This window comes from Rhea americana, unplaced genomic scaffold (assembly GCF_003343005.1).
Source record: "Rhea americana isolate MKP2758 unplaced genomic scaffold, rheAme1 scaffold_18, whole genome shotgun sequence".
In the NCBI taxonomy this organism is placed as follows: domain Eukaryota; kingdom Metazoa; phylum Chordata; class Aves; order Rheiformes; family Rheidae; genus Rhea; species Rhea americana.
The window spans coordinates 5,381,425-5,403,115 of record NW_028185927.1 but is presented as its reverse complement, the minus strand read 5'-3'; the positions used below and the strand labels follow the sequence as shown (position 1 = coordinate 5,403,115).

General features: G+C 38.0%; 1 protein-coding gene across 9 annotated transcripts in view; it reads left to right on the top strand.

The window, feature by feature from the left end:
- Nucleotides 1-21,691, top strand: part of RALGAPA1 (Ral GTPase activating protein catalytic subunit alpha 1) — a 130,082-nt gene that overhangs the window by 62,588 nt on the left and 45,803 nt on the right. For all 9 annotated transcript variants that reach the window (XM_085301705.1, XM_085301704.1, XM_085301699.1 and 6 more), the window contains 7 exons: nt 402-460; nt 5,295-5,403; nt 11,245-11,355; nt 12,317-12,385; nt 13,587-13,721; nt 14,479-14,662; nt 20,063-20,927. In XM_085301705.1, the coding sequence (XP_085157831.1) occupies nt 402-460; nt 5,295-5,403; nt 11,245-11,355; nt 12,317-12,385; nt 13,587-13,721; nt 14,479-14,662; nt 20,063-20,927 (1,532 nt within the window). The remainder of the gene's footprint in view (nt 1-401; nt 461-5,294; nt 5,404-11,244; nt 11,356-12,316; nt 12,386-13,586; nt 13,722-14,478; nt 14,663-20,062; nt 20,928-21,691) is intronic.

The window sequence follows — 21,691 nt, the reverse complement described above, 5'->3', positions numbered from 1 at the left end:
TCAATTTAATTTTGATGGGGAAAAATGTTTGTTTAATACCTAACTCAAAGTAACCAGTAGGTACTTCCTGTAAATCCCTTCAGGGCTGTTTGCAGAAGATAGCTTTAGGCAGGCCAGCTTTTTTTTAACCTTGATAATTTATGGAAATGTATTGGAAACCATGAAACAAACAGTTAATCAGCAGAGATTAGGACCTGGGATATTCTTGGGTAGCACAACAGTTAACATGTGGGGCAGACTTGAAACCACGAGTAGTGGTAAGCAAACAGTTCATCTAACCAAAAATCTAGAGACTCAGCTAAGCAATTTGCCTGTGTCTWTTATAGTAAAATCCTATTTTTCTGATGTCTCGTGTGATGGAGTTGTTGGCAAATTGCTGAGCATTTTCCTCTTTGTTTTAGGAACTCATAATTAAAACTGTGTTAAGTTCTGCAAGAGAGGAGCCATCTGGTCCTGCACGGTAGGTCATTAAAAAAGGGGGGGGGGGCATCTAAATTAAAAGATTCTTTTCTGTATTATACTGTTTTCAAGTGAATTCATTAGAGATCTTGAAGTAAAAGTTGATACRTATTTCATTCATGGTTTTCTACACCAGCATCAAAACTGTGTTTCACCTCATGAATTTGAAATTGTTTGTAAATAGAGATAAAAGAACGGACATTTTTTTGTTGGACCAAATGTTGGTCTAGCCCAGTATAATGTCTCTGACAGTGGCTGTTAGAAAAGAATTTAAATATRGATAAGAATGCAATGATATTTCTCCTATCTGCTCTCCCAGCCTCCACTGGTATTCAGTTCAAGGATTTTCTGTACTAGAGAAAAAATTTTTTGAATTAGTTTAACAACAAAATTAGTTAAATGGGGGGTATGATTATCTTTTGTTAGGCCAACTGATTTAATTGCATAACAGAAAAAATCCAAGGTATTCGAGCCCTTCTATAGGGAATGGAAAACAAGCAGTAAATACCGAGCTAAACATACATGGGGAATGATTACTTTGATTAAATCTAAGTCTATTCATCGAATAGAGAACTTGGAAGAGGATATTACTTGTTGTCTTTTCTGTTTCTTGCTCTGCTTAGGATTTTGTTTCTCCCTCTCCAGAGGCTTTCTRTTGTAGAGTATTGTGGATTGGAGTGGAGTAGGAATCTGTAGTGCCCCTCAAAGGCATTTGTGTGCCTTGTGTATTTGGGTAGAGTATTGTATTTGGGCATRTGCTCAATTAACAAACTGTTACTGAGAAAAAACTGCAGACTACTAGGACCACATACCTGAAAATGTTAGTGGAAAGATAAGTGCTGTAGAACCTATAGCTCCTTAGACCCTTTCATTGGAAAACCAAGAGCAATCTTCTGCCTGAAATGTTCCCCTCATCAACGCACTTACCTATTCTTCACCTTGAGGTGGTAATACCTTCCAGCACAGGGCAAGGAAGGAACATTTTGTGATCATTTTCTTTTCATTTTCATATCGTTTTGCAAAACTGAGTTCTAAGAAAATATAACGATCCCCATTTTACCTTTGAAAAAGGTAGTTTAAATCAGATTGGTTCCGAACATTATTACTGATCCTGTGGGACTGAAGCACGTAGTATTAGCAACCTCGTTGTTGGCCTTGCAGCTGGGAAGTGGGAAGGAACATCCTGCAGGTCCTGCTGTCCCGTCCGGCTGTRAGGGTGTGCGTGTAGGAGCAGGATACCCATCTGTGTGCAGCCCCTCAGAACRCCGAGCTGTCCTGCCCTGAACTGCCCGGGAGAGGCAGTGGTAGAGGCATAATTCTCTTTGCAGTTTCCTAGAAGAGAGCTTAGGCTTCTTGGAACTTAGGTGTGTAGCTTCATACGTCTCCAACAAGTCTGAGTGCTGTTGTTACCTACCCRTATATTTCTATTTCTTGTCTCTTCTGCAGAGACTCAGTGTTTTCAGTTTTAGTGCATACTTGATCCAACTGAGTTTCAGGGAAGTCAGCTATCTGAAATATGGTCTGTTCTTAGATCTTCATCTGTAAAGATTAATAACTGTGTTAATCAAATTCCTCTCTTACTGCTGACAGTCTGAAAAATGCCYGAAAAAGAAGTAGCAAGATGATGGACTCAGTGTTCATTTTCTCTTGTGCTGTTAAGGCTGTGATCCTTCAATAACAACGTTGTAGCCCCACAGCTGCAGAGCTTTTGAAGAGCTGCTCAGAATGGTAGYTGTGCTGGTGTTCCCAGGAGAAACCTGGCAGGCTTCTGGATGCATTGCAGATCAGTACATCACTGGACATAGAGAGGCTGTCAGTAGTAAGAAGAAAGCTTTAAACAGTAAGAAGGACTTAGAAATGTCTACCTTCTGTATACTAAAGGGTTTTTTTTCTCAGGCAGCTTACACAAACGGTCTGTGTTTATCTGTTATATCCACGCTGTGCTCTTATTTTCTTTGGTCAAGGTGTGTTGAAACACGTATTGTGGAAATGGCAGAAGTGTAGATTAGGAAGGGCCCACAAGCAGTTTTGTAATGTTCTCTTCTTTTGACACAAATGCATCCAAACCATTCCTGACAGTAGTTTGCCTAAATTGTTCTGAAATTTTTCTCAAAAAGAAAATTACAGACTCTTTAGATTGTTGTAATACTTAGCTAACTTTTGCAACTAGGCAGGTTTTTTGGCTAGTATCTAGCAGAAATCTTTTCTATGCAAGTTAAACTCCTTGATGACTTACTCTGTGTCAAAAGATTTGTAACCATTTCMCTCCTTAACTGTAATCTAGAGTCAATAAGCCCTTCAGTTTTCCTTCTATWTGTTGTATTTCCCAAACTTCTCTATTATTTTGTCACTTTTTTCTGGACTCCCAGAAATTTTTCTTAAATTTTATTATCCAAAATGTAATAGAAGCAGTGCTGCAATTAAGATTTCAGCAACACTGTGCAGAACAGGATAGTTCAACATCTTATCCACACACTAGCTGTTAGACAGAACTCATTGAAAGATGTATTTTTGCAACATATTCGTGACTTAATGTAATTTATGATTCTGTGTAGTTTTAAAATCCCTTTTCTATGACACTGCTTCACAGACACTTCTATTTTGCCTTCTATTCTATCCTGTAATTTTTCCTTCACATATATAATGCTTTGCTGTTCTCAGGATCAGCTTTTATCTTGTTTCTGGGCTGTTTCTCCAGTTTTATCCAGATCATTTTGAATTCTGATGTTGTTTCCAAAATGTTTGCAGCCTCTTCCAACTTACTGTTATTTAGTTATTTATCTATATAAATAATAGTCCTTGTAGTTATTTGTATAGTCCTTATTGCATCACACAAGTCAGGACTGAAAGTAGTGACTAAACTTGAGCCCACTACAAGCTCCTTTGTGGGATCGCTTTTGAGAAGCCCCGGCAGTTTGGCTGTGTACTGTATGATAATCAGTTTGACTGCAGTTCTKGAGCCAGTTGCACACCTACTCCCTGTGCTGGTTTCTCCTAGACTGCATTTTCTTTATTTTGTATGTGGAAAAAGTTACATGGGACTTCTTAAATCTGCTGCTTACTCTTTTTTGCAGTAGATAAGTATCCTGTCAAAGGAAGACACTAGTTTGGTTTGACATAATTTATTCCTAACAAACCAACTTCAGTTGTTTTTAATCAGTTTATTTTCTTCTTTGCTTATAAATGTTTCCTTTTTCTGATCTCTTTCTTGATATCAAAATTGAGTAGATTATAATTGCCCATAATTAACCATTTACTCTTGGTGTAGGTAAAATGTTTGTGTCTCTCCAGTTCTCCAGAATATTTTTTGTCCTTTATTTTTTTTTGAGATAATTACCAGTGATTCAACGATTGCTTCAGATAGCTCACAGAATCACAGAACGGCTGAGGTTGGAAGGGACCTCTGGAGGTCGTCTAGTCCAACCTCCCTGCTCAAGCAGGGTCACCTAGGCCACATTGCACAGGATTGCATCCAGGCAGGTTTTGAATATCTCCAGAGAAGGGGACTCCACAACCTCTCTGGGCAACCTGGTCCAGGGCTCCGTCACTCTCACAGGGAAGAAATTCCCCCTCACGTGGAACTTCCCCTTCCTCAGGCAGAACTTCCTGTGCTTCAATGTCTGCCCATTGCCTCTTGTCCTGTCACACGGGACAACTGAAAAGAGTTTGTCCCCGTCCCCYTGACACCCTCCCTTCAGGTACTTGTACACATTGATCAGATCCCCCCTCAGTCTTCTCTTCCCCAGGCTGAAGAGGCCCAGCTCTCGCAGCCGTTCCTCACAGGGCAGGTGCTCCAGCCCTCTGATCATCTTTGTAGTCCTACACTGGACTCTCTCCAGTAGCTCCATGTCTCTCTTGTACTGGGGAGCCCAGAACTGGACGCAGTACTCGAGATGAGGCCTCCCCAGGGCTGAGTAGAGGGGCAGGATCGCCTCCCTCGACCTGCTGGCAACACTCTTCCTAATGCACCCCAGGAGACCATTGACCTTCCTGGCCACAAGGGCACATTGCTGACTTGTGGTCAATCTGTCATCCACCAGCACTCCCAGGTCCTTCTCTGCAGAGCTGCTCYCCAGCAGGTCTGCCCCCAGCTCTTACTGATGCCTAGGGTTGTTTTTCCCTAGGTGCAGGACTCTGCACTTGCCCTTGTTGAACCTCATGAGTTGAACCTCTCCGCCCAGCTCTCCAGCCTGTCCATATCTCTCTGAAGCTCCTTAAATATTTCTAAGACAATTTCATTTATCTCTACTGATTTGAGCACATCTACGTATATATCCTCTACCTTTCCATTTTGCATCTATTAACTGATTTTAGAAGAAAAAAACAACATAAAAAAGTTATTTTAAGTGTCTTCTCACACTATATGCACATGTCTGGCCTTCATTTACCCCTCTTCATTCCTTGTTTATTGTCACCTAAAAAAAAATTAAAATATCTATGAATGAATACACCCACCTCTCCCCCCTCAGTTCTAAGTTTTTCTTAAGCATATTTGTATGAATTTTCCATGTATTGATTTCAGGTAGAAGTTTTAAACAGAAAATTGTATAAGGAGCTGCAGGAGTTCTTAATTGTTTTTGGTTGCTTTTAGTTGCTTAGAAGAGTGTATCCCTGTGTTTTTTTCTGTTTTTTGATCTGGGTAGTTGCAACTTTCTGCTCATTTTTTAATAAGATACAGCATTATAAAGAATTTTTTATAGTTCTCRTATAAATTTTTAAAACATATTTATTAGATTTCAGCAAAGCATATCATGAATCATAGAAATGAACACATTCTTATAGCAAGATACCATAGCTTGTTTCTCAACTGTTTGATTTCCAACATTGTTTTGCAGATGTGTTGCTCTTTGCAGTCTTGGCATTTGGATCTGTGAGGAGCTAGTTCATGAATCACATCATCCTCAGATCAAGGAAGCACTGAATGTGATTTGTGTTTCTTTAAAGGTGAGAAATTAACACTTTTCCAATATATATTATCTTTATAAGTAAGAATGTTTTGTGTCTTCAGAATCATGATCACATTTTAGCATCCTTACTTTACATTTTTAGTCCTTACAAAGGAATGAATTCAGTTTAGCTGGTGCATCTCCAAACTGTTTTACAAAAGAAATCTGTATTATGATTTACACTTTCTCAAATTTGGAAGAAATAATGTTCTGGGACATGAGACAGTGGATCTTTAAATAGAATTTAAATACCAGAGTCCTAATCCAATGTGCTGCCCCCTTACATCAGCCTTTTTYTTTGTTGTTGTTTTTCCTCTGTTCCCCTTTTCTTTTGTCTACCTTATTATATATCATTAGCCACCTCACTCTAACCTCCAGCCTTTGGAGCATAACAGTCTGTCTCCCCATTTCTCATAAATAATCCTTGCAACTCATGTTTCAGCAAAACAAGTACTGGCTTTGTCCGACTTCATCCAGCTATACCCCTTCCCATCATCTCGTATCACACTGGTGCCTCGGGCTCTAGCAGGACTTTCTACACCTCTTTGTAACTAGCTGGCTCCTTGCAAGTCATCTGGGAGCCCTACAAAGATACAGGAGCACAAAAGTGCTGCCATGGTCTTCCCTTATGCAATATTCACATCTCCTGTCTTGGCTAGACATGGATGCCCAGGGAAATCAGATTCCTCCCTAATTGGCAGCCTGTGTTCCCCAGCTCTTACTCTCTTGAAGCTTCCGTGGTACATCCTCCTGACACATTGCAAAAGGGAAAGGCCAAGGTAGAGAGGAAATTGGAAGGGATCCCGGGTTTGCAAGCTATCTGCCGTCACATGCAATAGCCTGTCCCTGTTGCCAAAAGGCAACAGCCTTTGTGTGACTGCCAGACCAAACAGAACGTCCAGTGTAAGAGGGGAGGAAAGTAGGAAGATACAAATGCTAAGGCTAAGCAGAGTTTTTYTGAAGCTTCTCATGCCTCTTTCTCACTTGGCCTCTCTTTGCCCCTGCCTACCACTCCCCCATCCCCATGTCCTGACTAGATTATGTGCCTCCTCACTTCCAAGGTTGAGAGCATTGCATTATGCAGTATTGCTTCTCAGACCTGACCAGGTATTTAGAGGTAGGTGAGGTGCTTCTACTAGATGCATGGAAGCACTAGAGGATAKTCTATTTCCTGTGGTAAAGTGCTGCTTTACACTTGTTCCAGGACAGCATCACTCAGACCAGTGCCTGTTAGAAATAATCTGAATCCAAAGACAGATCAAGAGTTTGCATCAAAGAATGAACTACCTATTGAAAGGGAAAAATGAGAACTCTGAATTTTCATGTGAAGTAGAGAGATTCCATTTTTAAAGCTATCATTAAAATTTACTTCCAAGTTTTTGTGAAACATACTATAACACTGAGTAATAGCTTTTCAGGAAACTTTCCACTTTTTGTTGTTTTCAATTTTTTGGAAAAAAAATATAAAACTTTATAGTGTCTGATAGTCTCCATGTCATTCTACTAGGAACACCTTCACATTAAATCTTTGAAATCTAGGATGATTTACTGTTTTGGTATTTGATTTTTTTGTTTGAATCTATTAAACCTAGCTAATATGCACAGTGATTCCCATTTAGAAGAGCAGCTTACCCAGATACAGCTGATTCGTTGTTGAGCAACAGCTATAAAATGCATCTGAATAGGTTTTTTGACATTTGTCTTGCCTTTCCTTTTGGGAATAACAGAATTTTCAGATTTTTTCACTATTTTGAAACAGTCTTGATGAATTTCAGATCCAGCTTTGAGAATTTCTAGTGGTGGTATATCAACAGCTTCCTTTTATTATTCCTTTGTTAAAAAGCTTTTTTTTTTTTTTGGTCAGTCTGTCTTTTCTCCTTGATATTTAACTGTATTTCTTCCCTACTTCTTACAAATCTATTCCCTCTTCGTCTATACTTTATGGAATTATTAAATATTTTATTTAAAACATTTTATTTTCTAGCATTTTTCAAAGTTGGCATGTTTATTTTCAGCTATATCTTCAAATATCTTAATATTTCCSCATTTATTTTCAGAGGATTTCTACTTGCTCTTTGTTTACATCCGAAGTCAATGAATAGTCTTTCTGGATGTATATGATGATAAAAATGGGGGTATACACCCGTTATATGTGGCTTGTGCACATTTTGCTGACTAACTGTTGATTTCTCTTCAGCAAACTGAAGCTGAAAGGTATTTTAGTAAATCATCTGATTCTGTCTTGTGGAGCAGGATTTGAGTCTACTTCTAAAATGGATGGCTTCGGGGCTTTTAGTATTAGACTATGTATTGCAATTTCCTGTTTTGCAGTTGCATTCATTCTTTGCAGCTTCACTGACATTCTCTTCCAGGGTCTTCCTCTTGCTTTTTAGTATCCCTTAGCTGGTGCATCTTACCAAGTTCCTATGAAAGTTTTATATTAGGCAAATGATATTGTTTTTATCTTATTTCTCCAATTTTATCAAAAAATTTGAACTATTATTAATCCTGACATTCACTGTGATTTCTCCATTTTTTTTCTTTGACATATTTCTTAAACCAATTATTTGTAACTGATTTATATTAAGCATAAATTACTTCTTGAATGAGAAGACAAAGATGTTTATATTTCTACTTTTCTTTGCTTTGTGTTGGCAAAAATTTCCAAACCGTGCTGTTTTTTCTCCTGTTCTGAGTACTGATATAAACTTACAAGAGAACAAAATCATGAAATGAAGAGTTCGTAAATATATCATGGGAAAACAAATTAGCTCTAATTTGTTACCTAAGCAATATCTTGGTTTCCAAGTAGTGGATTGTTTGGAGAATGGATTATTTTCGTGTTTTCAGGAGAAGTAAATGGATGGTTCTAGTCCAACTTATTGATGAATACAAGTGAATAAATAATATCGAATGTTAGCAAAAATGCTTATTATTGACATGTGGAAGCACTTCATACCTCCAGCTCGCTCTGAATGTAGCTGACACTTCTCTAACAGAGTGGTCATACTGCTGTATCTGTGTTAACCTCTGCAAAAAGTTTGAGCAAAGAGGATCACAGCCAGATGACTGCATCACAGGACTATATAATGTTCCTCTCAAAAGTACTGCAGATATGTCACGAAATTATGTGTTGCACAGTCTTAGTGGAATGAGTGCTAACCATGGGATATTTGCAAGTAGGACAAGGGTAGAGCTACCCTTCCAGGGAAAAACCATGAGAGGTATGCACCAATCAAAGAGTGAGTTCATTTTTGTACTCATCATTAAGTAACTTTAAAAAAAAAAAAGTTCATAACTACACTACTAAGCACAAAGTCATATGAAAGTAGTGAATTCTTGTGCTTTATAACATAAAGCATTCCTCTGAGATCGAGGATAGCTGGTGGGTGGTTTGTAGCCTGCTTTGAGCCACGTCTAGAGGTTCTCGGGGAAGAAAAATCAGCACGAAGTCAGCCTTCAAAGGGCTGGATTGTTCTGCTATCCGGCATCGACCAAATGTTGCTGCTCGGGTTTAGGAAAAACGTGCTTCCAAGACACGAAGCTGTGTAAGCATCTATTCTCAAGTTTCTGTTCCCAAACATGATAATTGACCATGCTGGGACAGATTTCTGAAGTAGATGAAGAGTTTAGTTTGTTTGGTTTGGCCAATCTCTGTGTTCTTAATCAAACTTTATACCTAATGCTCTTTCCATGAGTAAGAATTGAAAATCTATGTGCGCAAGATTTGTGCTCTATTTATATTCATTACTTCATGCCCTTCAGCATTTCTTTGAAATTTATGACTCCACTGATTTGTTCCTTTTCTTAAATTAGAAAAAAAAATACTTCCTAGCCAGAGCACAGAAAGAAGCTAAATGATTTTCACAAACCAGAACTAGGAATCACTCGCTCGTCATTTTATAGCCTGATGTTCCTGATTGTGTTTTTTTTTCTTTTAACAAAAGTAAAAAAGAAAATGTTCACTATTTTTAAGTAGTGAACAGCTGATTATTCAAAGACTCCGAAAAGTCTCCAGGTCTTTTTCTCAGGTAATTTTGTCTTCAAGTCAGTAATCTAGATATCCCATATTAAGCTGCTCAGGTTTTYCCACACCTTTTGTCCTCCCTGGTGTCAGTGACTTTGGCGTTCTTCCTGCAAGCTTGTAARGATCTTTCCAGCAGTCTGGATTTGATCTCAAGTTTGTAATCAAATCATTAAGCTTTCAATTTTRTATAATTTTTTTGATTGTCACTCAGGCTTGAACATTAAAATCAGTGCTCTGCTTACAGTGTGTTTACAGTATTCCTTCACAGGATGGAGAGAGGCTYTGTCAGCAGCAGCAAAAAAATGGTGTTCGTGTCTTGAACTCTGCGAGGCTCGCAGATGTGAGATGCCTGCCGTGTTTCTGTTAAAAGCTGACAATAGCATGAAACTGGGTACGGTGAGAAAAAGGGAAGGACGGAACAAGGACTAGCTACGTTGTGTATGCTGGCTTCCATCTCTTTGGCTGGYTTACAAGAGCCATTCGTAGTCTTTCTTTATACTTATATGAATACAGCAAATAAAAAAATGTTAATTAAAGCTTTGTATTCCATGCTTTTGCTTCGGCTYTGGCTTGTTTTTATCTTTTCGAGACCTTAAGTGTAAAAAAATGCTGTTTTGCTGTAATAAAAAGCAGGCCAGAGCAGAATTTTCTTCCAGTGTATTTTTCACCCTTTAAATTTTACCATCCAAAAATTTTMTTCTGAAGTGCTTAATTTTGTGTTCAAGCTTCATTGCCCAACAACTTCAGCTTTTTTAGGTTTTTGAGCTATGCCCTTCTGTAAAACATTCATGGAATTAGACTGATCAAGGACACAGTGCAAGAAAGCAAAAAAATATATCTTAGTATTTTTCCAACATAACAACCTCTCTCTGAGTTCGGAAGTAGGCACCTGGCCGCCTCGCAGCATACTCCTGCAATAGGTCCTCTGCCGAGGAGAGCGAGATTAGCAGGTGTAACCTACTGTGTTGGTTAAATAGAGCAGGAATTCTGCTGTCACTCACCTCCGTCCCGGGGAGAAATAGCGAGAATGCCCTTCTAGGGTGTTTCCAGATTAAAGCAGGAATTCCCAGTTTCTGAGTGATCTGAGATTCATCAGTAATATGGTTTGGAAAACTTGCTTTCAGTAAAGAGAAAATAATTTCTTGAATAAGAATGTATTTGAAACCCTTTCCTTGGGAGTGTTGCACGTAACTCTGTCTTTTGTGAGGTTTGTTGTGTCTTCTGAAGTCTCTAGTTTTGCTGTGCAAGTAACCATTTTGAGTGCCTGTTTGAACTTCCACAGAAACCCGGACTTTATACAGCAGCAATTAACAACTAACAGAAAAGTTAATCTCACCATTAATACTGTATCTTGCATTTTGGATCCTCAGCTGTTCGTCTGCATCAGTTCTCAACAAAGACTTCTGATTTCCAAATAACATTCTTGGATTTTGTTGTTTGGGTTTTTTTTTTTCCCACTGATGTTTTAACATTAATAATTATGAGAATAATAAAAAATTAGTTCATTCTTTCTGGATGTTTATGGAAATTATACTAACCAGTCTGAGGTGTTTAAATTTAACAGGTCCCTCCCTGAATCCCTTTCCCTCATTGTATGCAGTCACAGGCCCATGGGGTGGGTGACCCTATACGTGTTTATGACTGTAAAATAATTCTTTTTAAATTTAGTAAAAATTAATTCAATTTCTCCTGTAAATAGTTATGTAAGGAACTATATGCATAAAACTATTACTGACTTTCCTGACCACTTCACCTATCATACRTATGTGAATTCACATATTCGTTTTTACTGTGCTATTTTGTCTTTTCCAGTTTCCAAATAAAACAGTAGCCCAGGTTGCCTGCAGTATGTTGAACATGCTAATTCATTATGTACACAGACTTCAAGTGTACCAAGCTGATTCACCTTTAAGAATTATTCAAGTAAGTATTTGTTTTATGAAAACTTTAATTATTTTAAATTTAGTGGTAAAATTTTATTTCACTGAAATTAAAATTTGAGACAAAATATTGAGACAGAATATTGAGATGTATGTTTCACAATAGGTTAACTCAGAATAAACATACTCTGACTGAACATGAATAGCCTAGGTTCACGTCACACTTACTTATCGACTCCAATATTAACATGCAAACTGATTAMATCATGCATATTTTTTCCTCCAATAAGAATAAGATATTAAAAATAAAGTCCAAACAAAAATTTGTATTAAAAATTTGCAAGCAGTTATTTATTTTTAGTGAGAAAGTGCTTCCTTAAAAATACGAATCAGTATTTTGCTTATCCATTTAAGTGTTTCAGTATAAAGAAAAAATTTAATTTAAGTACACCTTTATGTAATAGCAAAGTAGACTGTATCCTTTGCGAGCCTTGCTCAAAGAAGGGGTAAAGGATTTCGTGTCTCCCAGGTGGCTGGAGGGGGAATTGACTGGAAACGTCCTGAGAGGTGCAGCAAGCGTTGCTCTGCTCCTGTGCACTCGTGGTGTTGGCTAAGAGGAGGCATGGCGTTTACAGAGTCTAGCAGTTTTAAGAAACAGTGGGGTTCAGTAGCTCCCCCTGCACAACCTGCTTCAGGCTTTTTCTTGCACCCTAAAGTTTGTTTCCTGCCTGAATATTTGCAGTAGCTGTATAATTTTGCTGACCCTACTGCACCTACATCAGTCGAGCATGACATACCCTTTCAATAACTTCTAGGAAATTCAAAGAAAAGATAGTTTAATAGTTAAAACAAAAAAGAGTTGAGGAATTGGGCTGAAAATAATTTAATAGAATTTAACAATAAATCTAGTATTGTGTCACATTTACCTTCTTTAAAATTATTTTAAAATATTAATTTACATTATATATATATATTTAAAAAAAAAAATGCTGTATTTTCCACAGATTCTAATAGCAACTATTACCCATCTGCTACCCAGTACAGAAGCTTCCTCTTACGAACAGGACAAGAGGGTAAATATTTTTCATTCCGTTTTATTGTGTTAATGTAATTATGAAGGGTTTATGACATAGCTTTATTATGCCTTAAAGCATATATTTCCCTTAAAGCAGGGATTCAGTTCTTTAATACAGTACAGTCTTTCAAAATTTGCAACAGATCACCTTTTATGCAAGTAAATTTCTGAAGGATTTATAGGAAAATATGCATTTAAAATTAATTAAAATTGATTGGTTTTAATAATTAAAAAGTTTTCCATCTTCTTTTCCTGATCCTAAATGAACTTAAAAGCAAGGTAATGTAGATTTTTCAAACATCTCTTATGGTACCAATAAATTATGACTTGTAAAGAGTGCCTTGGCTTAGAGTAAAATTGGCTTAGCTAGTTGGGCATCTTAAGCCTAACAGGTTTCTTAAAAATTGGCTGGATGTAGGAATCCTCTGAGCCCTTCCTTGTCTGGTTTATTAGGCAGTGAGACAAGGTTGTATTGATTATATGAAGCGACTGTGATGTTAGTATGTCTTTCGATAGTGAATTATTTACGTGGGCTTTCTTTGAAAGATTTTTGTTTGCCTTGTAAAACATTTTAAAGCAGCTTACRACCGTTGATGTGAATTGTTTCCTCTTCAACAGCTAAGTTTTAAAAATTATAAATCGTTATTTGGAGCAGTCAGTTACTAATTGTCTGGTGTTTGCAAGTCCTAATCTGAATCTGTTGGAGAGCCTTTGAACTCCCTCCTGGAGGGGGTCGGCGCCTTCGCCGCGCGGCGACCGTGGCACGTTGCGAAGGAGACGCGCTCGCCGCGGAGGACACAGTGCCGTCTCGCGTGGTCCTCGGCTCGCTTTGCGGGGAGGTTCACGTGCAGAATGACGTGTCAGCCTCACTCTGTGTGTGTGTAACCTGCCATTTAAAAGCGATGTCTTACGAGGTGGTTTTGCAGAATTATGGTATCTGCTTAAGCATGGTATCTACTCACAGACTCCTCGGCACGAAAAGCTGTTACGTGAATGGTCTTGCTTAAACCTCTCAATAGATGGAGTTTTTGCTCATAATACAAGATTTGAACATACTGTGGCTTTTAAACATTATTGCGTATTAACTTTCTGCTGAAGTTAAATTAAGAAATGAAAGCAAAATAGAAAAGAGGAATAAAAAAAATACAAAGTAGCAGGTGCTCTTTTAAAAGATTTCTAACTGAAAGTGTTTCTTGCAGCTGGTGGTCTCTCTACTTCTGTGCTTATTGGATTGGATAATGGCCTTGCCTTTGAAGACCTTGCTGCAGCCTCTTCACACTACAGGAGCAGAAAATGATAAGACTGAAAGATCTGTTCTTAATTGTATATATAAGGTGCATGTTTCCTTGTTAAATGAGAATTTCTAGGTATGCAGATAGTGTCAGTTTTCATGGAAATGAGGACAGAGCTTTTCTGTAAGCTGACCTCAGATGCCTGTAAACTGCTTGAATTTGGAGTTCTGTCTTAGTTTTTGTACATTTTACAGTTAACTGTTTAATCTTTGGTATATTTGGAATAGTTAATTTTGTCTCACACTTTGTGATGTTGTTTTTTGTGTGTCATCCTGATAGTAGACACTACTGCTGTAGTATCTGTATACATTTACTATACATTTGAAACAAATGAGCCTTTATATACTGAGAAATTTCATTTAGCAATAATTACTGTCTTTAGGAATCTTTAGGGACAAAGAAGAAACGTATGTACATACATACATACGTATGTATTTTGCAAGGGAAAAGAATTAAGCCTTAGACCTAGCATATGTACTTAAAGAAGGCAGGGAATCTAAAAGTAAAGGTAGCTTAGTGATTTTGTTGTAAGTTTGGTTTCTTGTATTAACTTTCTTGTTACATTCCACTTCAGTGTACACGCTTTCTTAGGAATTTTCTTTGCAGGCTTGGGTTTGGTTCTGTAAACACTAGGCATCTAAAACTATCCACTATTTTATCCTGCCTACCTGCTTTTAACAACTTAATTAGAAAACGCAATTAGAAAATTAGAAAATAAAGGTAGACTGGATTTCTTATAGAAGTATTAAGTAGGAATTTCAGTAGTTATTTTTTGCGTGAACTCTTGTTTTTGTTACAGGTTCTGCATGGATGTGTCTATGGATCTCAGTGTTTCAGCAACCCCAAATATTTCCCTCTAAGTCTTTCTGATTTGGCATCTGTGGATTATGATCCTTTTATGCATTTGGAAAGCTTGAAAGAACCAGAACCACTACATTCCCCAGACTCAGAGCGGTCTTCTAAACTTCAGCCAGTCACTGAAGGTTTGCAAATTGCCTGAATATATTTTCTTTTAAAAAGATTTTTTCTTGGTATTGAAGTGTTTGTCTAAAGAGTAAGTTTTAAATTATACTTGGGTATTAGGTAAGGACCATTAGTAGAATGAACTAACATAATTTTCAGCAATTACTATTCGATTAATTGAAGTAAGTATCTTCTGAATAACATGAAAACCAATTTGATATGGATTCTTCTGTTCTCTGTATCAGTGAAAGTATAAAGTACAGCAGCATGAATAAATGTTTTTCAGTTTGCTATAGGCAAATTAATTTACTTCTATTTTGTTCCTTTTTTAAGATTTTTTTTTTTCGTATCTGAGCTTGCAATATTGAAAACTTCCTTCCTATGACTTTTTTTTTTTTTTTCCCCAACTTGTCATAATTCTTTGTGGAGCTATTTATACTTTTAAAAATCCTAGAGTGAGAGACATTTTCTCTCATCCACTTGGAACCTTAACAGACTTGGGAATTTTCTTCGGAACACTAAAATAAAAACAGAAAATTCAAGAAACTAAGATACACTGTATAATACATGCCACTTCTCTGTATCTAGTAAATATCAAATGGCTTCATTGGAAGAAAATTGAAAAAGATGAGATTAATACAGATAACAGAAACTCTATGTAGTGCTATTCTCCTTCCATATTAAGTTGTTCCATTTAGGCTTCCTTAAAGGTATTAAGAACCAGATAAATGCAGAAGCTCTTTGTAGCAGCTGTGTGCTAACAGCAGGTGATTTTGTGGTCTGTAGTGACTACGTGCTGTTTTTTATGTCGAGAAAATGGCTAATCATTGTGCCCTTGTCTAAGGCATGCTTCATCATCCTCAAGTACTTTTTTGGCCAAAGAATTCTAAACATAGAGCTGTCCCCTAATAAGCTCAGTATTGGATTGAACAAGTCTGATTTGAGAACTATTGGCAGGAGGAGCTGTAATTATTAAATTTACTGAAGAATGAAGCAAGGTACTGTAGTTGGCTTTTTGTCAAATGGCTGTAGTCTTATTAGTAAAAAGTAATCATCTACTGGGTCAGAATGAAAGAGGCTTCGAAGGATTCATTCTGTCCTAATTACAGTCTCACCTATACATATTATGTAAAGCTAATATTTAAAGCATTTGCCAAAATTAACTTCCCCTGCATGTTCTATTACAGTGTAGTGAATTGTAGTAGCTTTTTATGCCTGGCATCTTTTGTATTCCATAATAATCTGTAATTATGGGTTTGCAGCAAATGCTGTGTGGCTTGTTTAATCTGACAATCTGAAAAGACAACCCTGAATAGATTTCTTTTTAAATGAATGCTAGTTGCACAAAGCCTTAGCATCGATATCTTCATTTTGCATTTCCGTACATGATTGGTTCTTTCATGATTTCTTGTTAAATTTCTAAATAAAAGTAATTTCAGATGTTCCTTTTATCTCCCCAGATAAGTTAAGGAAGCCCTATATGTTTTTAAAGTTTCAGGGCTCTGGAATTGTAAGTCAGATTGTGAAATTTAATTGGCAAAGTACATTATAATGCAACCCTGGCCTTGCAACCTTGGCACTTCTCGCCCATGTTGCCAGGCAGAGAATAAAATTGGCACTGTTTAACCCAGCACACAGCATCTGTTCTCTCTGGCACTGCTGGAGGAGTGATAGGAGTAAAGTTGGTGAGTAACAACCGGTCTGGGGCTTAATCAAGAAAAGGAATAATTTGTGCAAGGTAGCAGCAAGCAGTATGCCAGTGGGTCAACCTCTTATTTAGCAGAGCAAAAGTGCTGTCGTGAAATTTGCTTGAAGGATTGGAAATGGGTAGGACACCGGTTGTRGAGAAATAGGGGAAATTGTACAAAAGGTAGGATGGAGATTGCTAAGCTCTTCTGTTAGGCCACAGACAGCACTACCCTAAAGACCGAGTTCCACGTGCAGYGCTCTGAAGAGAGGACGCCTCTCCTGATATAGATGTGATTGACATACCATGTTATGCTTCCCGTTGCACAAGGTCGGATCCATCACAAGCTTTATGGAGGTTTACCCGCAGTGTGGTGTGATATATGAGACCACGGAGGTATAAGACTTACYGTGATACTAGGTGGTGGAGACAGAATCTTTTCAGAGGTTGGAGCAAACCTTCCAGGGGTCAGGGTGAAGATCTGTTAAATTCTCTCAGAAGAGTCACTGCAGGGAGAGGAGGTGATTACTCCCATCTCTGCTGTGGGAAGTTTCCAAGTGTCCTCTCCTGCAAAGAATCTATTATACCTGAGATTATCCATGAAACTGTATCCTTGTCCTCTGGTAAAGTGACAGATTGCATTAAAAGATGCATAAAGAATAATTTTGAAATGAAATGTTAAATATATTGAAGTTTGCTGAGGAATCACAGCGCAKGTCTACATGAAGGTTGATGAACCCTTCCTCTCGGCAGTATCAACAGCTGCCTCGTTTAGCTACAGTACTGGCCTATCAGTGTTGCCTGTGCTATTTAACTGGACTTAATTAGCCTGGATTCAGTGTCRCACTGATAGAGCTATACTTTCTCCAAGGCTAAAAGGAGTATAGCATTATAGCCATTCACGGTGCAGTTCAGATGGATGAACGCTAATTTGGGCCATCTTGTGCCATGGCAATGTGCCTACAGCAGCACGGTTGTTAGAGACAGAAAATCTACTGGGTTACCTGCCTTTTATCTTTTACCTGTAATTGCAGTATTGTGAACAACTGTGAGGGAGAATTAGAATGGAACTTCTCTTTAAGCAATTCTTAATTATTTAAATTTAATGACAGCAAAGTTTAGGATAAAATATAGTAGAAATTTTTATAATCTGTGTATCAGCAAGGAAAGTGATTCCATAAAAATATGTAGAATGAAACAAAAAGTGCTATATATGTTCTAATGTTGAGAGCTATCAAAATGAAACTATTGAATTGAGCCTAGCTGGATGGAAATATTTTTAAGGATTTTTTTCACAGTTGTAGACAAAAACGTTTAGTTTTTTTGAAATTGCTTCTGTGGGAGCCCTGTTCTTCACCAATCACAAACCTGATAAAGGGAGTTGTGATTGGAAAGGAAGCAGTTGCGTGGCATAGATACAGCTATGCATCAATTATTATTTTTTTGACTTTTCCTCTTTTTCATACTTCTCTAAATGAACATTTTTAAAGTATTTTGCRGAGATTGATCTTTTTTCCTAACACCTTTCAATTTCTGATGTGAAAACTTCCCTCATTTGATGTTTGGCCTTTTGTTAGTTTCCTTTTAAAGAAAAGGAGATCAAAAATGCAACTTTTTWAAAAAGCGCTTCGTCCGTGGTGCGTCCGGGTTAGGACAGTTCGTGTTGTGCATCGTGCACCCATGGAAATCCCGCTGCCCGAGCGTGAGCGCGGGGCAGGTACGTTCGCTTGGGAGAGCGCGTTGGTTGGTGCGGCGTTGTTCTGGACCGCTTTGGGGCGCGGCGGGACGGCTCAGCAGAATTTGGGCGACGGCTGGCGTTCTGTCCCGGGGCCGGGTGTTTGAGCTGGGTGGGCGGACAGGGCTGAGCCAGTGGCCGCGCCGTCCGGGTGCGGGTTGGTGCTGCGCTGAGGAGTTATACCGCGGTGTTGCTTACAGTTCTGCCTTACATCTCAGCAGATGGCACTGTAACTTAATTTCCTTGTGTGCTATCACTGTCCGGACATTTAATTCAACTTCGCTGTATGTTTTTAAGTGTSTCTCAATTTTTAAACCGCAAGGAGGTTATAGACGGTCAAAATACATTTTCAGTATTTGTCAACTCAACCTAATAGCCRATTTGTTTGTGTCAATTTTTAATGAAGTTAATTTTGCCAGTTAATAAGATGATGTTTGCAGACTAGATCTAGTACTCTGTAAAGGTATAAAAGGGCAGAGCTTCCCAAGTGTTTCTTACATGCTTTACTTAAACCATGCAAAAAATAAGCAAATGTATATACTAATTGTTGACTTTTGACCATATTGCAGAGCAGAATGCATTCAGAGCTTCATAAGCTAAAGGCTTGTCATGACAGTCAGCATACGGTACAAAGTTGCCTTTATTTTGCTGGTTAAAACCAATTAAGGCACATTTGTACCCTAAACTACAAAAAGAAATCTGTTCATTAAGTATTAGCTTTTATTTTGTACAAATATGCAATATAAAGGAGGATGATTTAATTATACCACAGTTAAGTGAGCAAGAGGTTACATTCAGTAAATGCTGAATGCAGAAGTGCTGAAAAAAAGATTGTTCAGAACATATTAATTTGATAGCTTTTTAGTGAGAAAAAAAATGGTGAGAAATATTTCTGCTGTTTTGCAATGTTTAAAATAGTTTAAAATTTTAAAGAATACAATCTTGATTCCACCCACCCACCCCTAAATCCCAAATTCAGGGCTTCCAGGTCCTGTTGCAAGAGAGAGACGCRGAAATATCTGCTCTGCCACATTGATCCTGTGATCTTCTACAGCGTAAGGCTTTGGTGTATGGCTGTTATCAGCAGGCATYGTGAGCAGTTGAGGATTGTCTGCCTGGTGGTTTGAGTTGCTTTGAGGCCACTCTACTTCATGAGTAACGTGGAATGGATTTGATAGAAGAATCCAATAACAATATTATTCTGGGCTAGCAGGGCGTCTGTTTGCAAATGCAGGTAGTGTTGTATACCAATGGGAAATACGTGACAAAGGAGGAAGTGGCAGTACCATGTTTGAATACTGGTACTTTTCACAAGATGAATTTTACGTAAAATAGATGCAATAAACTTCTGTTTTACCTTCCAAGCTTTTCCAGCCTGAAACTTTTTCAAGTGCAGTTACAGCATGACATTTTTCTTTTATTTTTATTTTGCTACTATCAGGTTGTGTTTAGTATGCATAGCCTGCCTTTTGGTATGGTACTTTAAAGTGATCCGGCATCATTCCCACCTTAACCTGCAGCTATTTGGTCCCTTGAGAAATTAGGATGGATTAGGTGTTGTGTGCATATTTGTTCCTTTGTTTTTCACAAAGTAATGGTGTGTATAAGTATAAAATTCCATTGTTGTTTTGGAAAGTGGATGACTTGTAGTTAATGGTCTCTAGTTCATCAATAATTTTAAGATTTATTTTCACTAGATTAAGAAATGCYGTTGAGTATTTTAGAAGAACCATGTTGATCACAAAAGTAGAGTAAGGGAATTTGGTAGGTTGTAAAACCATTAGGATACTTTAACTATATTATGATTTACCTTGCTATTCATTTATAAGACTAGTATTCTTCAAAACATACATCTTTCCATTATTGAGTTGGCTCTATCCTAACCCTGCTTTGCTCATCCTTTGTTTAAAACTCCCAAGGAAGAAGGACCAAAAGAAATATGTAAAACTGTATTGTTTTCCCAGCTCTATTTTAAACTCTATATTCTTTCTCCCACAGTGAAAACTCACATACAACAAGGACTAATTTCTGTTGCTGCTCGTACTGTGATAACACATCTAGTCAACCACTTAGGCCACTATCCTATGAGCGGAGGTCCTGCTATGCTAACTAGTCAAGTGTGTGAAAACAATGACAATCCATACAGTGAAAGTCCTGAACTTTCTCCTGAACTTTTTGAGAACCCAAACCTGCAGTTCTTTGTGTTAAACAATACTTCCCTGGTGTCTTGTATACAAATCCAAGCAGAAGACGACATGCCTGGGGGAGGACTGTCTGCTGGACTTGCATCTGCTAATTCAAATGTCAGAATTATAGTGCGTGATYTATCTGGCAAATACTCATGGGATTCTGCCATTTTGTATGGACCATCATCTTTGTGTGGATCTTCACAACAAACATCTTTTGCACTTTCTTTATCCCAGCAAGAAAAAACAGAAGATACTCTTTCATCTTATGAGCACATGGAGGATGTGTCTGCAAGGGATGGAATTACACTCCAAGTGAAAAGGAAATTTAGAGACACAGTACCAACGTGGGATACAATTAGGGATGAAGAAGATGCTCTTGATGAGCTCTTGCAGTATTTAGGTGTTACAAGCCCTGAATGCTTACAGAGAACTGGTGTTTCACTCAACATTCCTGCTCCTCAGCCAGTCTGCATCTCAGAAAAGCAGGAGAATGATGTCATCAACGCAATCCTGAAACAGCACACAGAAGAGAGGGAGTTTGTTGAAAAACACTTCAATGATTTAAATATGAAGGCTATGGAGCAGGACGAGCCAACCTCACARAAGCCCCAGTCAGCATTTTACTACTGCAGACTGCTTCTCAGTATACTGGGGATGAATTCTTGGGATAAAAGGTAAAAAGGAAAGACAATACCCAGTGTTAAATAACTTTTTTTTCTTTAATTGTGCAACTCTTGCTAAGTAACAGTAGTTGATCATAGAGTGAGTTAACCAATAGCACCATGAGCTAGCCAACACAAGTATTTAACATGGGAGGAGTTTTGCAGCAAAGGGGAAAATGGCATGTTCTTCTGCATTTCAGTATGTCATTTAGATAGAAAGGAGAAGCCTGTTGCTTTTGTTGCCCTTAYGTCCTTATATAATAACAATGTTGGAAGGAGACTGGAAGGAGTGTTCTCCTTTCTAATAATCCTTTCACCAACTCAACTAAAGGATGTTACGTGGGTAGAGAAGACATCTTTCTTGCATTATTTGCTTTCCTTGTATGGTCCTGCAAAAATCATTACCTTTCTGTGCCTGACAGAGACTCTGAAACAGTCGTATTCTCAACTGCTGTGTTGCTGGGCAGTATCCTGTTTCTCTGCCTGCTAGAAGCATGCTTGCATGAAGCCCAAAACATTGCATAAAAGGAGATCTGTCCCCARACATTTATTTCAGCATTGACAGTGTTTGAATATGGCTTAGAACAATAGGAGACAAACCATGTTCAGTTACAGGAATATTTTCTGTGTTTATGATATCTTTATTRTTTATGTGTAGGTGTATTTAAGTATGTCTGTGCATATATATGTGAGTGCATACAGACATTAGCATCTTAGAATTTAAGGGTCTTTCTGAAATCTTCTTTTACCATAGCTGCCAAATTCCATATGGGAGG